A 16,856-nucleotide genomic window follows, 5' to 3' on the forward strand; every position below is an offset into this window, starting at 1 on the left:
TGTCCGGTATCTTCAGGTTACAGATGGCGCATCTTTTCCCTTTTCTCTTAGGGGTTGATGACATTGTGGATTTTTTAGAGCCCTCCTTGTCCTACAACAACAAGGGATCATATAGTAATAACCTAGTGCACGCCCTCATCATCTCCCGCCTTGACTACTGCAACCTCCTGCTCTGTGGCCTCCCCTCTAACACTCTCGCACCCCTCCAATCTATCATAAACTCTGCTGCTCGACTAATCAACCTGTCCCCCCGCTATTCCCCGGCCTCTCCTCTCTGTCAATCTCTTCACTGGCTCCCCATTGCTCAGAGACTCCAGTTCAAAACCCTAACCATGACATACAAAGCCATTCACAACCTGTCTCCTCCATATATCTCCGACCTAGTCTCCCGTTACATACCTGCACGCAACCTCCGATCCTCACAAGATCTCCTGCTCTACTCCCCTCTTATCTCCTCCTCCCACAACCGTATACAAGATTTCTCCCGTGCTTCCGCCCTACTCTGGAACTCTCTACCCCAACGTATCAGACTCTCGCCTACCGTGGAAACCTTCAAAAGGAACCTGAAGACCCACCTCTTCCGACAAGCTTACAACCTGCAGTAACCACCGCTCCACCATACCGCTGCACGACCAGCTCTACCCTCACCTACTGTATCCTCACCCATCCCTCGTAGATTGTGAGCCCTCGCGGGCAGGGTCCTCGCTCCGCCTGTACCAGTCGCTGTCACATTGTGTTCAAGATTATTGAAATTGTTCTTGTATTATACCCCCTTTTTCACATGTAAAGCGCCATGGAATAAATGGCGCTATAATAATAAATAATAATAATAATAGTAATAACCTACAGATGGTAGCAGGTAAACTTAGACCAAGAAACTCCCATTAACTCACATGTACCGGGGTTTCTGCTGGCATATCAGGGGGACCAGTGGTTAATCCTTCCATGGCTTGTGTCCAGACACAGTGATACCTCAGGCTATTTAACTGTGGGGCTGCATCTGTCTCACCTGTCTTCCATCTGCCTCGTCAAAATTTAGGCGTTTCCCCTTTAATTGCAGGTTGGCGCCCTTTTTTCAAATGTAAACCGGAACTGGAAGTGCGTTCCAGCGCCAGTTACTAAAGGCAGGCATTCCACTGCCCCTGTAACCGGAAAAGCCATTCACTCCCTTCTCCCCTGTGCACATAGGAACGTGCGCAGGGCTGCAGCGGCATGGACCCAGAGCCCCCTTAGCGGGGGAAAACGGTCCACCTCGGGAGGCACCTGCTCAACCGACCAGGCTGAGGGACCCCTTGTCAGGCGGGGTATCAGCCTCCGGACAATCAGTGAATATGAATAGCGGTACCAGAGCGCCAATAACAGGGCAAAAATATTAAAAGGACTGATTTATTAATACACACAACGCGTTTCGGTGGACACAGCCACCTTCATCAGGTGTGACAAGCAGCAAACAATTGATCCTTATATACATTTGACTAGGTATACAATTACTTAAAAGGGGCGGGGCCAGATACAGAGTAATACCTCTATATTAACCCCTTGAGTTCATATATGCTCAATAGAGTAAAAAGGATTGTTATAAATTAATGCCTAATGAAGCATATAGGGTTCTTATAAAAAGGATTCGCTGTATAAAAACTTGTGAATCCTATAATCATAATACTTCATAGGATATATTGTCATCTACCACCCTATATTTTATATTATAAAAAAAATAATAATTTTTACATACAACATAAAACAATGTATAAATATAAAGTTATAAAATTACAATCAGTTTCTATCATTATAGTTAGGGAAAAGTAGACGAAGAAAGGAAAGAGAAAAAAAAAAAACTTTCCCAAAAAAAAATTAAAAAATTTTTTTTTTTTTTCTTTTTTTCCCCTTCCCTTTCTCTATCTCCCTCCTCTCTCCTTTCTCTCTCTCCTCCCTCCTCCCCTCCCTCTCTCCTTTCCCCTCTTCCCTCCTTCTCTCTCTCCTCCCCCCTCCTCCTCCATATAAAAGATATAATAAATTTGCTAAAATATAAAAACAATTATTTAAAAAGTTGTCTTCTCTATATTAAGGTTCAAACTCTCAGGAGACAAGGTTCCCATTTTGAAAATCCAATAATTTTCACGTGTAATAAGACGATTTAGTCTATCAGGGTGTGTATCAACTATATGATCAATGATAGTTAGTTTTAGGTTATTAGGATTTTTTTGATGTTCTTTTAAGAAATGATTAGAAACACTATGTAGGGGAAAGCCGTTTCTAATATTTTGGCGATGTTTATTTAATCTGGAGTGCATTTCCTGGATAGTGCGGCCAATGTATTGCAGGCCGCAGGTGCACTGGAGCAGATATATCACATATGAGGACTGACATGTAAGTCTAAAGCGAATGGGATATATCTCTCCAGTGACCGCAGAGACGAATGTTTTAGCTCCGTTATCAATGGATTGACAGCATAAGCATTTAGGGACATTACATTTATAACATCCATTATTGCTAATAGGAGCTGAATTTAAATGGTTCCGTCTTCTACCAATTGTTGTATTGCTAGGGGCTATATAGTTTCCTAGATTTTTACTCCTCCGATATATGACATGAGGAAATTCCGGTAAATGACCAGTTAATATTGGATCATTACTTAAAATGAACCAGTATTTTTTTAATAAACTGGATAACACTTACGTAGGTTTACCATAGGTAGTAATCAGATTTAAACTGAAGTCGTTGTATGGCTCTTTGCTGGTATTCTTGGATTTGTTGATACACAAGTTCTGTGATAGAGATCTAGTTTTGGAGAAAGCATCCTTTAATAATTTCTGGGGGTATCCCTTAGCTCTAAAACGTTTTTGTAAAACCTTAGATTCCAGAAAAAAATCCGAATCATGTGTACAATTTTTTCTGACACGCCAATATTGACCGTATGGAATATTTCTAATCCAGCTGGGTAGATGGCCACTGTCAAATTCAAGATAGCTATTTACATCCACTTCCTTAAAGTGGGTAGATGTGGATATTTTACCCGAATTGTCTATATTTATCTGAAGGTCAAGATATTGAATATTACTCTCAGATATGGTAGAGGTAAAGGAAAGACCCCAGTCGTTAGAGTTTAATTTATCAATAAATTTGGCAGCCTCCACAGTATTTCCCCTCCATATGATAAACAGATCATCTATAAAGCAGCGGTACATAACGATGGATTTATCGGCGCCGAGGGATTGCGCGGTGTGGATAGACTCGAATGCACCCATATATAGATTTGCATAACTGGGGGCAAACCTCGTCCCCATCGCGCAGCCCCTCAGCTGCCGATACATCACCCCCTCAAAAGAAAATACATTGTTCTCAAGAATGAGAGTTATACCCCTCAATAAAAAGTTTTTTGAGGATCTTGTAAGTTAGGGTCCTCATCTAGGAATTTTTTCCAACTTATCCCACTATATTGATCTTTTTTTACAGAAGTACATTTTATCCCTAGATTCTCATTTAAAGGATTCCACACATTTAATTAGACTATTGAGAGAATTACCCCCTCTTCCAGGCTGTCTTCTTATTACACTCGATATAAGCTCTCTTTATTCCAATATCACACATGTATTGGGTTTACAGGCAATTAAAAAATTCCTAGATGAGAACCCTAACTTACAAGATCCTCAAAAAAACTTTTTATTGAGGGGTATAACTCTCATTCTTGAGAACAATGTATTTTCTTTTGAGGGGGTGATGTATCGGCAGCTGAGGGGCTGCGCGATGGGGACGAGGTTTGCCCCCAGTTATGCAAATCTATATATGGGTGCATTCGAGTCTATCCACATCGCGCAATCCCTCGGCGCCGATAAATCCATCATTATGTACCGCTGCTTTATAGATGATCTGTTTATCATATGGAGGGGAAATACTGTGGAGGCTGCCAAATTTATTGATAAATTAAACTCTAACGACTGGGGTCTTTCCTTTACCTCTACCATATCTGAGAGTAATATTCAATATCTTGACCTTCAGATAAATATAGACAATTCGGGTAAAATATCCACATCTACCCACTTTAAGGAAGTGGATGTAAATAGCTATCTTGAATTTGACAGTGGCCATCTACCCAGCTGGATTAGAAATATTCCATACGGTCAATATTGGCGTGTCAGAAAAAATTGTACACATGATTCGGATTTTTTTCTGGAATCTAAGGTTTTACAGAAACGTTTTAGAGCTAAGGGATACCCCCAGAAATTATTAAAGGATGCTTTCTCCAAAACTAGATCCCTATCACAGAACTTGTGTATCAACAAATCCAAGAATACCAGCCAAGAGCCATACAACGATTTCAGTTTAAATCTGATTACTACTTATGGTAAACCTACGCAAGTGTTATCCAGTTTATTAAAAAAATACTGGTTCATTTTAAGTAATGATCCAATATTAACTGGTCATTTACCGGAATTTCCTCATGTCATATATCGGAGGAGTAAAAATCTAGGAAACTATATAGCCCCTAGCAATACAACAATTGGTAGAAGACGGAACCATTTAAATTCAGCTCCTATTAGCAATAATGGATGTTATAAATGTAACGTCCCTAAATGCTTATGCTGTCAATCCATTGATAACGGAGCTAAAACATTCGTCTCTGCGGTCACTGGAGAGATATATCCCATTCGCTTTAGACTTACATGTCAGTCCTCATATGTGATCTATCTGCTCCAGTGCACCTGCGGCCTGCAATACATTGGCCGCACTATCCAGGAAATGCACTCCAGATTAAATAAACATCGCCAAAATATTAGAAACGGCTTTCCCCTACATAGTGTTTCTAATCATTTCTTAAAAGAACATCAAAAAAATCCTAATAACCTAAAACTAACTATCATTGATCATATAGTTGATACACACCCTGATAGACTAAATCGTCTTATTACACGTGAAAATTATTGGATTTTCAAAATGGGAACCTTGTCTCCTGAAGGTTTGAACGTTAATATAGAGAAGACAACTTTTTAAATAATTGTTTTTATATTTTAGCAAATTTATTATATCTTTTATATGGAGGAGGAGGGGGGAGGAGAGAGAGAAGGAGGGAAGAGGGGAAAGGAGAGAGGGAGGGGAGGAGGGAGGAGAGAGAGAGAAAGGAGAGAGGAGGGAGATAGAGAAAGGGAAGGGGAAAAAAAGAAAAAAAAAAAATTTTTAATTTTTTTTTGGGGAAGTTTTTTTTTTTTCCTCTTTCCTTTCTTCGTCTACTTTTCCCTAACTATAATGATAGAAACTGATTGTAATTTTATAACTTTATATTTATACATTGTTTTATGTTGTATGTAAAAATTATTATTTTTTTTTTATAATATAAAATATAGGGTGGTAGATGACAATATATCCTATGAAGTATTATGATTATAGGATTCACAAGTTTTTATACAGCGAATCCTTTTTAGAAGAACCCTATATGCTTCATTAGGCATTAATTTATAACAATCCTTTTTACTCTATTGAGCATATATGAACTCAAGGGGTTAATATAGAGGTATTACTCTGTATCTGGCCCCGCCCCTTTTAAGTAATTGTATACCTAGTCAAATGTATATAAGGATCAATTGTTTGCTGCTTGTCACACCTGATGAAGGTGGCTGTGTCCACCGAAACGCGTTGTGTGTATTAATAAATCAGTCCTTTTAATATTTTTGCCCTGTTATTGGCGCTCTGGTACCGCTATTCATATTCACTGATTGTCCTTTTCCCCCTGTTGGGGTGCGGTAGAGCTGCCTTTAATCTATTGTTCTTTCACCTGTGGGAGCAATTTAATTAGAATTACTACCCTGGTTTTCCAAGCTGCGCTGCCCTAACCCCTCCGGAACGCTGCCGGGGGTGTTGGTGAAGCTGGGCGGCTATCTCGGCATTACATGCTACTAACCTGACCACGTGATCCACCACCGAGAGATCAGGATCTGTGAACGCCGCTGGAAATAGATGATAGCCACCAACAGAGCGGAGCTTGTGGAGCTTTACACTGGGGTTGTGCAGAGGTGCACAACTTCATAAGGTTAGTAGCCATCCCCACACACCTCTAACAATTGCAATACTGAGTCACCCATTGCGCCTTGTTCTCTCCTCTCTGTACATATTGAGCCTCCGGACAATGGCAGAAGGAAGGGGAGGAGTGCGAGGACCCCATCCCGATCCTCCCGCGTCCGGCCTCAGGAGCTCCTGCTCACTGGAGGTGTGTTCTTCTGCGTCCTGTCTCCGATAGGGACAGGAAAAACACTGAAGGTATGGGTGGAGGGGGGGGGGGCCTTTTAAACTTTTCTGTGTTTCCTGTCCCTATCAGAGATATGAAGGACGTCCTCCTGAGGGTGCTGTCAGGAGGGAAATCCTGGAAATTAACATTTACCTTTTTCTCACAAAAATGTTACTGTAGACCTCAATTTTTTTATTTGCGCAAGGGTATCAGGAAAAAATGGACCCCAAAATTTGTTGTGAAATTCCTCCTGAGCACGCCGATATCCCATATGTGGGGGAAAAACACTGTTTGGGAACACGGCAGGGTTCGGAAGGAAAGGAGCGCCATTTGACTTTTTGAATGTAAAATTTGACTGAATAATTAGTAGACGCCATGTTGCGCTTGGAGAGCCCATAATGTGCCTAAACAGTGGGAAACTCCCTACAAATGACACCATTTTGGAAACTACACCCCTCAAGGATTTTATCAAGGGGTATAGTGAACATTTTGAAACCAGAGGTATGACACAGAATTTGATAAACATTAGGTCATCATATTGAATAAGTTGTCATTAGTCTTGAGCGCAAGTGCTCGCTACTTGAGTTTGCATCGGATACTCGGGTACGCACCATGTATCGCGGGTGCTCGAGTGACATGCTCGAGTCCCCGCCCGCATGTTTCACGGTTGTTGCGACACCCCAAAAAAAACATGCGGGGATCGCTCGAGCATGGCAGGCAATCCCCGTTCGTTTTTTTTGGCTGTATAACAGCTGAAAAACATATGGGACGGAGACTCGAGCACCCGATGCAAACTCAAGTAGCGAGCACTTGCGCTCAACACTAGTCACCATTTCGTTGTCATTTTTTTTTTCTTTACTTTTGAAAAAATCCCTAGTCCAACCCGAACCCCAACCCTAGAGTTTATTTTTTACGCCGTTCCTCGTGTGGTATAAGTGATTAGATGACTTTCTTCTTCGGGTCGGTGTGATTACAGCGATAACAGATTGATAATGGGTTTTTATGATTGACAGCTGTTACACACTAAAAGACGCTTTTTTTTTGTTGTAAAGACTAGTTTTTGCATTGCCATATTTTGAGAGCTTTAATTTTTCCATATTTTGGCCGACAGTCATGTGACGGCTTGTTTTTTGCGGGACAAGTTGACGTTTTTATTGGTACCATTTTCGGGCACGTGACATTTTTTGATCGCTTTCTATTCCGATTTTTGGGAGGCAGAATAAACAAAAGCCAACAATTCAGGAATCTTTTTTTGGGGGGTTTTATGCCGTTCTGCATGTGATAAAATTGATAAGGCAGCGTTATTCTTCGGGTCAGTACATTTACACCGGTACCACATTTATTTAGATTTTTTATGTTTTGGCGCTTTTACACAATAAAAAGTATTTTACAGAAAAAAAATGTTTGCATCGCTTTATTCTGTGAGCTATAACTTTTATTTTTCGGCTGATGAAGCTGTATGGCGGCTTGTTTTTTGCGGGACAAGATGACATTTTCAACGGTACCATTTTTATTTAGGTTTGCCTTTTTGATCGCGTTTTATTCAATTTTTTGTTTGGCGATATTATGATAATGTTTTTTGCTTTGTTTTTATTTTTTACCGTGTTCACTAAAGGGGTTAACTACTGGGACAGTTTTATAGGTCAGGTCGTTACGGACACGGCGATACCAAATGTGTGTATTTTTATTGTTTGTTTTGTTTTCATATTTATAGGTACAGTATATTTTTAATTTTTTGATTATTTTTTTAATATTCTTACAATTTTATTTTTTTTTCTTTTCACTTTGACACTTTTCTTACTTTTACACATTGTCCCACTATGGGACTTTCACTTTTTTTCAGTCTGATCGCCTGTATAGCATAGAGATGCAGCAGCATTCCTGTGCTATACAGCCTGTCAGCGCTGCACAGGGAGAAGTTGCATTGATCGCGCACTGTGCATGATCAAAGTAACTTCCTCCTGTCTGGTGACCCGGATGGGTCACCATGACAACCACCAGGACCAGGCTCAGACAGTGCGGGACACCGGAGAAGAGATAAGTATCGGCGCTTACCTTCCCTTGCTTCCGGAATGCTTCGATAGACTTCGATCACAGCATTTCGGGGGTTAATGTGCTGGGAGCGGTGCGGGACAGCTCTTTGCACATTGTCACAGCTGACACCCAGCGGCGATCACCCAGCACCGCTTGTGTGCGGGCGCGATCCTATTATGCAGTAATAGTATGTCCCTGGCCCAATAGGCGCAGGGCACAGGGACGTACTATTATTGACCATGTAAGAAAGGGTTTAATGGTTGGCGAGATTTTCTTTTCCCGAAATTCTGTGCCCTTTTTTTCTCCACCTTTGATCATTGTGACCAAAGAGTTCTACAACCCCTGGCAAAAATTATGGAATCACCGGGCTCGGAGGATGTTCACTCAGTTGTTTAATGTTGTTGAAAAAAATCAGATCACAGACATGGCACAAAACTAAAGTCATTTCAAATGGCAACTTTAGAGCTTTAAGAAACACTAAAATAAATCAAAATTAAAAATGTGGTACTCAGTAAGGGTAATTTTTTTCAGACCAAGCAGAGGGAAAAAATTATGGAATCACTCAATTCTGAGGAAAAAATTATGGAATCACCTTGTAAATTTTCATTTCCAAAACTAACACCTGCATCAAATTAGATCTGCTCGTTAGTCTGCATCTAAAAAGGAATGATCACACCTTGGAGAGCTGTTGCACCAAGTGGACTGACATGAATCATGGCTCCAACACAAGAGATGTCAATTGAAACAAAGGAGAGGATTATCAAACTCTTAAAAGAAGGTAAATCATCACGCAATGTTGCAAAAGATGTTCGTTGTTCACAGTCAGCTGTGTCTAAAATCAGGACCAAATACAAACAACATGGGAAGGTTGTTGAAGGCAAACATACTGGTAGACCAAGGAATACATCAAAGCTTCAAGACCGGAAACTTAAAGCAATATGTCTCCAAAACAGGAAATGCACAACAAAACAAATGAGGAACGAATGGGAGGAAACTGGAGTCAAGGTCTGTGACCGAACTGTAAGAAACCACCTAAAGGGAATGGGATTTACATACAGAAAAGCTAAACATAAGCCATCATTAACACCTAAACAGAAAAAAAACAAGGTTACAATGGGCTAAGGAAAAGCAATTGTGGACTGTGGATGACTGGATTAAAGTCATATTCAAGTGATGAATCGCGAATCTGCATTGGGCAAGGTGATGATGCTGGAACTTTTGTTTGGTGCCGTTCCAATGAGATTTATGAAGATGACTGCATGAAGCGAACATGCAAATTTCCACAGTCATTGATAACATGGGGCTGCATGTCAGGTAAAGGCACTGGGGAGATGGCTGTCATTACATCTTCAATAAATGCCCAAGTTTACATTGATATTTTGGACAGTTTTCTTAGCCCATCAATTGAAAGGATGTTTGGGGATGATGACATTTTTCAAGATGATAATGCATCCTGCCATAGAGCAAAAACTGTGAAAACATTCCTTGAATTTAGACACATAAGATCAATGTCATTGCTTGCAAATAGTCCGGATCTCAATCCAATTGAAAATCTTTGGTGGAAGTTGAAGAAAATGGTCCATGACAAGGCTCCAACCTGCAAAGCTGATCTGGCAACAGCAATCAGAGAAAGTTGGACCCAGATTGATGAAGAGTACTGTTTGTCACTCATTAAGTCCATGCCTCAGACTGCAAGCTGTTATTAAAACCAGAGGTGGTGCAACAAAATACTAGTGATGAATTGGAGTGTTCTTTTGTGTGTTTGTTTTTCATGATTCCATAATTTTTTTCCTCAGAATTGAGTGATTCCATAATTTTTTCCCTCTGCTTCGTCTGAAAAAAAATTACCCTTACTGAGTACCACATTTTTAATCTTGATTTCTTTTAGTGTTTCTTAAAGCCCTAAAGTTGCCATTTGAAATAACTTTAGTTTTGTGCCATGTCTGTGATCTGCTTTTTTTCAACAACATTAAACAACTGAATGAACATCCTCCGAGCCCGGTGATTCCATAATTTTTGCCAGGGGTTGTATTTTAACCTCTTCGGTTCACAGGACTTGTTTCCAAAATGTATCAGGCTTGTTTAGATGTTCTTTTGCATACTTTTGACACTGAATTCTATGGTGAGAATGCAGGAGAGGTTTTCTTCTGATGACTCTTCCATGAAGCTCATATTTGTGCAGATGTGTCTGAATAGTAGAATGATGTACCAAAACTCCAGAGTCTAAATCTTTCTGAAGGTCTTTTTAGTCAAGCGGGGGTTCCGATTTACCTCTCTAGCAATCCTACAAGCAGCTCTCACTGAAATTATACTTGGTCTTCACACCTTATCTTGACCTCCACTGTTCCTGTTAACTGCTATTTCTTAATTACATTTTGAACTGAAGAAAGGGAAACTTGAAAATACTTTGTTAACTTCTTGTAGCCTTCTCCTGCTTTGTGGGCCTCCACCATTTTCAGAGTGCTAGGCAGCTGCTTAGAAGAACCCATGGCTGCCGTTTTTGGCACAAGGTTAGAGGAGGCTCGGTTTTCATAAAGCTGGGAACTATACATCACCTGGCCTTTCCTAATGATGTTAGTAAACAAGCCATAACCCTAACAGGCTAATTAAGGTCTGAAACCTTGGTCAAAAGACATCTGAGTACACAAATCTCCAAAAGTGCCCAAACTTTTGCACCGGCCCATTTTCCTTTTTGTTATTTTTAAAATGTAACAGAAGAAACTATATATTTTTACTTGCCTAAAATACAAAGGAAACGTTATCTTTAAATGATCTCTAAAAGGCCCAACGTTAATCTTCAACTTGCTTAACAGTTCACAACAGTAATTTTGACCAGGGGTGCCCAACTTTTACATGCCACTGTACATACATATAGAAGTTTGTTATTGCTGTAATTTTTCACAACATTGTATGGTAAAATAATTTCTTTCAACAGTACAAAAAAATAAGCTGTCATATGGCTATGACGTCAGAGAATTACAAAATATTATGGCTTGAGAGGGAACAAAAAAAAAAAAGCACAAAAATGAAAAATGTTCTGATTATGAAAATGTTAAGGTCTTGCTCCAAAGACATGACAGAACCAAGACTGGTCCCATACATACCCAGGACATACGGCCTCCTCAGGGATATTTATAGAAGAAGTAATGTGAGATTCTTCAAAATCCACTGATCTGCGAGCATCCATTATAACAACATTAATATCAGGGTCCTTGATCATCGCAAACAGTTTTACTGGAGTTATAGATCCATTAGGCACTAGAAATTAATACGAGAAAATAACATTGATTTATATCTAATATAACCTATGCATAATACAAGGTAAAAGAGAAGCATTAGCCATCATTGACACCGACAATGAAGTGCCCTGCTACAGGTTTTGGTTTCACACTATACAGTGTTAGAGATTCTTTTCTTCATTAATCTAAAGCCTATTGGTATTTGTCTTTTTATAGAGAGGTTTTCATCGGCAAACATGTAGGACGACTGTAATAAAATGACTCACAAAGGTTATTCTGCAGCAAGGACAACCCCTGTACAGGGAATAACTGGTCTAAGCCACCATCACTTCTACTAAAGAATTCTCATCAGAAAATCTGAAATTAGGAATGGCTGAAAGGAAAATTGGGGATAATTTTGCCCACACGGTCAGTTTGCAGGAATTTTTGTATGTCCTTTTAAGCAAATAATCTAGAAAGTTTGCAGAGAACGCAGATTTTATCCATTACTTTTTTAGGAAAATGATGCATGTGCCAAGTGTAACTTTTTTCTGGAGTTTGTCTCTGTAGGCTTCTCTAGAGAAACTCTTAAAGGTTAAAAAAAAATGAATAAAATAATGTGTGCGGGAGGTCTAAAGCTCCAGCCAAAAAAAGAGCCCTGGACTCTGCCCCTTAGGTATCCATATAGAGCATGAAGCTTCACCATGCAGCTTCTGTTATAATAAGAGCTTTGCACTGTCATGTCCTCAATTTACTGTCAAAAACAGCATCTGCCTATTGTGATCAAAGTGCATAGATTTCATTGTTTGCTCCTAATGAACACTACAATTATAACATTTCTATAATGGTGTAATGTAGATAACATAACAAAACGTCGGTACAAAAAAGTAAACCTACCATTTGAAGACACTTCATTCTTAGGAAGAAGCTGTTTTTTATCACCACTTATCTGAATAAGAAAAAAATAAAATTCTTACATTTGTGGGTTTGGAAACAAAAGCAACACCATTTCTCAAATAAACACAATATACACATACATACATATGCACACACACAAGTTATGTCTATGTATTAGGAGTATACTTGTCACCTTTTCAGCCAGCCCACTGCCTTGAATCTCACCAGTATTTCCAGGTTTGTGTCCAGGCTTACAACCCGTCCTCAAATTTACCAAATTTATAACAACCTACTGCCTCCTCCCAGGACCTTGTGTGCGCAGAGAACACAGACTTCTGTCTTACTGGTGTGCATGCCTGTTTTTTTAATTGTCCATTAACTGCAGCATAGACTATTATTGTAGAAGTCTATGTATAACGTGTATACCAGTTTTTAGTTGATGTGCTATGTCTGGATTGTCTGCCATTCTGATTCTTTCTTCCTCTCTGATGCAGTTCCCTTAATGCAGAGTCTCATCATATTGCTCTTACTCCTATTTAATGGCAGCCAGTGATAGATCAGTGACTTGATGTAGAAACCATAGTCTCAGTGTGTATCCTATGTGATCTATATACAGCAGTCTCAGTGTATCCTATGTGATCTATATACAGCAGTCTCAGGGTATCCTATGTAATCTACACTGCTCAAAAAAATAAAGGGAACATTTAAGCAACACAATGTAACTCCAAGTCAATAACACTTCTGTGAAATCTACCTGTCCAGTTATGAAGCAATACTGATTGTGAATCAATTTCTCCTGCTGTTGTGCAAATGTAACAGACAACTGGTAGAAATGATAGGCAATAAGCAAGATACCCCCTATAAAGGAGTGGTTCTGCAGGTGGGGACCACAGACCATTTCTCTGTTCTCATCCTTTTTGGCTGTTGTTTTGGTCACTTTTTGATTTTGCCATTGCTCTCACGCCTAGAGGTACAGTAGCATGAGGCGGTGTCTACAGTACAACCCACAGAAGTTGCTCAGGTAGTGCAGTTCATCCATGATGGCACATCATTGCGAGCTGTGGCAAGAAGGGTAGCTGTGTCTGTCAGCACAGTGTCCAGAGCATGAAGCAGATACCAGGAGATGTGGAGGGAGCCATAGGAGGGCAACAACCCAGCAGCAGGACCGTTACCTCCTCCTTTGTGCAAGGAGGAACAGGAAGAGTACTGCCAGAGCCCTGCAAAATGACATCCAGCAGGCCACAAATGTGCATTTGTCTGCACAAAAGGTTAGAAACAGACTCCATGAGGGCGGTATGAGGGCCCAACGTCCACAGATGGGGGTTGTGCTCACAGCCCAACACCGTGCAGGACGCTTGGCATTTGCCACAGAACACCAGGATTGGCAAAGTCACCACTGGCACCCTGTGCTCTTCACAGATGAAAGCAAGTTCACATTGAGCACATGTGACAGACGTGACAGAGTCTGGAGACGCCATGGAGAGCGATCTGCTGCCTGCAACATCCTTCAGCATGACAGGTTTGGCAGTGGGTCAGTAATGGTGTGGGGTGGCATTTCTTTGGAGGGCCGCACAGCCCTCCATGTGCTCGACAGAGGTAGCCTGACTGCCATTAGGTACCAAGGTGAGATCCTCAGACCCCTTGTGAGACCATATGCTGGTGTGGTTGGCCCTGGGTTCCTCCTAATGCAGGACAATGCCAGACCTCATGTGGCTGGAGTGTGTCAGCAGTTCATGCAAGATGAAGGCATTGAAGCTATGGACTGGCTCGTCAGTTCCCCAGACCTGAATCCGATTGAGCACATCTGGGACATCATGTCTCGCTCCATCCACCAACGTCACGTTGCACCACAGACTGTCCAGGAGTTGGCGGATGCTTTAGTCCAGGTCTGGGAGGAGATCCCACAGGAGAGCATCCGCAACCTCAGCAGGAGCACGCCCAGGTGTTGTAGGGAGGTCATACAGGCACATGGAGGCCACACACAATACTGAGCCTCATTTTGACTTGTTTTAAGGACATTACATCAAAGTTGGATCAGCCTGTAGTGTGTTTTTTCACTTTAATTTTGGGGGTGACTCCAAATCCAGGCCTCCATTGGTTAATAAATTTGATTTCCATTGATGATTTTTGTGTGATTTTGCTGTCAGGACATTCAACTTTGTACAGAACAAAGTATTCCATGAGAATATTTCATTCATTCAGATCTAGGATGTGTTATTTGAGTGTTTCCTTTATTTTTTTGAGCAGTGTATATACCGCAGTCTCAGCGTCTCCTATGTGGCCCTATATACCGCAGTCTCAGCGTCTCCTATGTGGCTCTATATACCGCAGTCTCAGCGTCTCCTATGTGGCCCTATATACCGCAGTCTCAGCGTCTCCTATGTGGCCCTATATAGCACAGTCTCAGCGTCTCCTATGTGGCCCTATATAGCGCAGTCTCAGCGTCTCCTATGTGGCCCTATATAGCGCAGTCTCAGCGTCTCCTATGTGGCCCTATATAGCGCAGTCTCAGCGTCTCCTATGTGGCCCTATATACAGCAGTCTCAGCGTCTCCTATGTGGCCCTATATACAGCAGTCTCAGCGTCTCCTATGTGGCCCTATATACAGCAGTCTCAGCGTCTCCTATGTAATGTATATACAGCCGTCTCAGCGTCTCCTATGTAATGTATATACAGCAGTCTCACGGTATCCTATGTAATGTATATACAGAAGTCTCAGGGTATCCTTTGTAATATATATACAGCAGTCTCAGGGTATCCTATGTAATGTATATACAGAAGTCTCAGGGTATCCTTTGTAATGTATATACAGCAGTCTCAGGGTATCCTTTGTAATGTATATATAGCAGTCTCAGGGTATCCTTTGTAATGTATATACAGCAGTCTCAGCGTATCCTATGTAATGTATATACAGAAGTCTCAGGGTATCCTTTGTAATGTATATACAGCAGTCTCAGGGTATCCTTTGTAATGTATATACAGCAGTCTCAGGGTATCCTATGTAATGTATATACAGAAGTCTCAGGGTATCCTTTGTAATGTATATACAGCAGTCTCAGGGCATCCTTTGTAATGTATATACAGCAGTCTCAGCGTATCCTATGTAATGTATATACAGCAGTCTCAGCGTATCCTATGTAATGTATATACAGCAGTCTCAGCGTATCCTATGTAATGTATATATTTCAGTCTCAGTGTATCAAATGTGACCAATATACAGCAGTCTCAGTGTATCCTATATGATCTATATACAGCAGTCTCAGTGTATCCTATGTGATCTATATATTTCAGTGTATTCTATGTGATGTATATATTTCAGTCTCAGTGTATCTTATGTATGTACCACAGTCTCAGGGTATCACATGTGATTTATATACAGCATTCCCAGTGTATCCTATGTGATGTATACAGAACAGTCTCAGTGGGAGGAAGCAGGAGGAATCCCACACAAACTCCTTGCAGATGTTGTCCGTGGTAGAAATTGACTCCAGCGCTGTAAAGCTATAGTGCTAACTACTGAGCCAAGATGCTTCCCAATTTACTATTGTTTTCTCTTAAACTGGGGGTACATATAAAATGAACTCTACTTCTACACCATTGACATGAACCTGTTACCGCCCAGCTCAACCTGGTATCAATCAGCAGTTTCTAAACTACATATTTTGCATCATGATAAAAATAAGTACCTGGAAGGTAGTAATGTCACCTAGGTGCATTGCCCCCTCCTGAGACGACCAGGTCTATCTCAGTGAGCAGCACCGCGGTCACTTTGCATTGCTGATGTTCTTTGCAGCGAGTGCATAGGATTTCATAACATCTTATCCACAACACTACAGTACCACTGTAATATGCAGCGGACTTTCTGCTACAGATGCACCTTATGTGCACATAACCCTTACAGTCAGCAGCAAGCACATGATATTAAGAGGCAGCCCCTGAAAGGCAGACCAGAAAGCAGCTTCATTCACAAGTCGATATATGAGAAATATTACATTATTAGATTGTGGAGAAACATCAGGAACTTCCTTCGGCAAAGGCTGTCCCTCTTTTTTTTTCTGTTCTTCCTGGTCTCTCTCGTCAAGCCTCTTTCTAACTTCAGCTTCTTCATACCTAGTAATGAGCACAGGAGTTACAGTACTTTGTACATATTGCTGTGCTCAATACCATTATATAATTAAAGATAACTACATCTGACATTAAGCGAATATTACAGGCATACGTCCATCCATGGAAGACCTTGTGTCCGCTGTAATCACATTAATTCTCGATGCATGGAGAATGCCACTGTAAGGGATCAACCATTGATCAATATAAACGTCCTGGTCAACACCCTTAAAGAAAAAAACAATCACATCGCAGCTTTCATTTCAACATAGTCATGTACAACATGAAAGTTGCTCTATGCTTGGTTACAATGGGCAGAACAGAGGGTTTTTACACTGGGCAATGCCTCATTAACTGCACCAGTGGGAAGAAGGAGGAGTCGGGAA

The 16,856-nt window shown here is 40.8% G+C and overlaps 1 protein-coding gene across 1 annotated transcript in view; it reads right to left on the reverse strand.

The window, feature by feature from the left end:
* Positions 1 to 16,856, reverse strand: part of USP8 (ubiquitin specific peptidase 8) — an 80,462-nt gene that overhangs the window by 36,522 nt on the left and 27,084 nt on the right. Inside the window, exons 5-7 of the mRNA XM_073653099.1 lie at positions 16,359 to 16,476; positions 12,367 to 12,418; positions 11,356 to 11,509 (exon numbers count right to left, since the gene is read on the reverse strand). Of these exons, the coding sequence (XP_073509200.1) occupies positions 11,356 to 11,509; positions 12,367 to 12,418; positions 16,359 to 16,476 (324 nt within the window). The remainder of the gene's footprint in view (positions 1 to 11,355; positions 11,510 to 12,366; positions 12,419 to 16,358; positions 16,477 to 16,856) is intronic.

The sequence above is a fragment of the Phyllobates terribilis genome, unplaced genomic scaffold, assembly GCF_046119375.1.
Source record: "Phyllobates terribilis strain yellow unplaced genomic scaffold, ASM4611937v1 Scaffold_11__3_contigs__length_659146591, whole genome shotgun sequence".
Classification (NCBI taxonomy): domain Eukaryota; kingdom Metazoa; phylum Chordata; class Amphibia; order Anura; family Dendrobatidae; genus Phyllobates; species Phyllobates terribilis.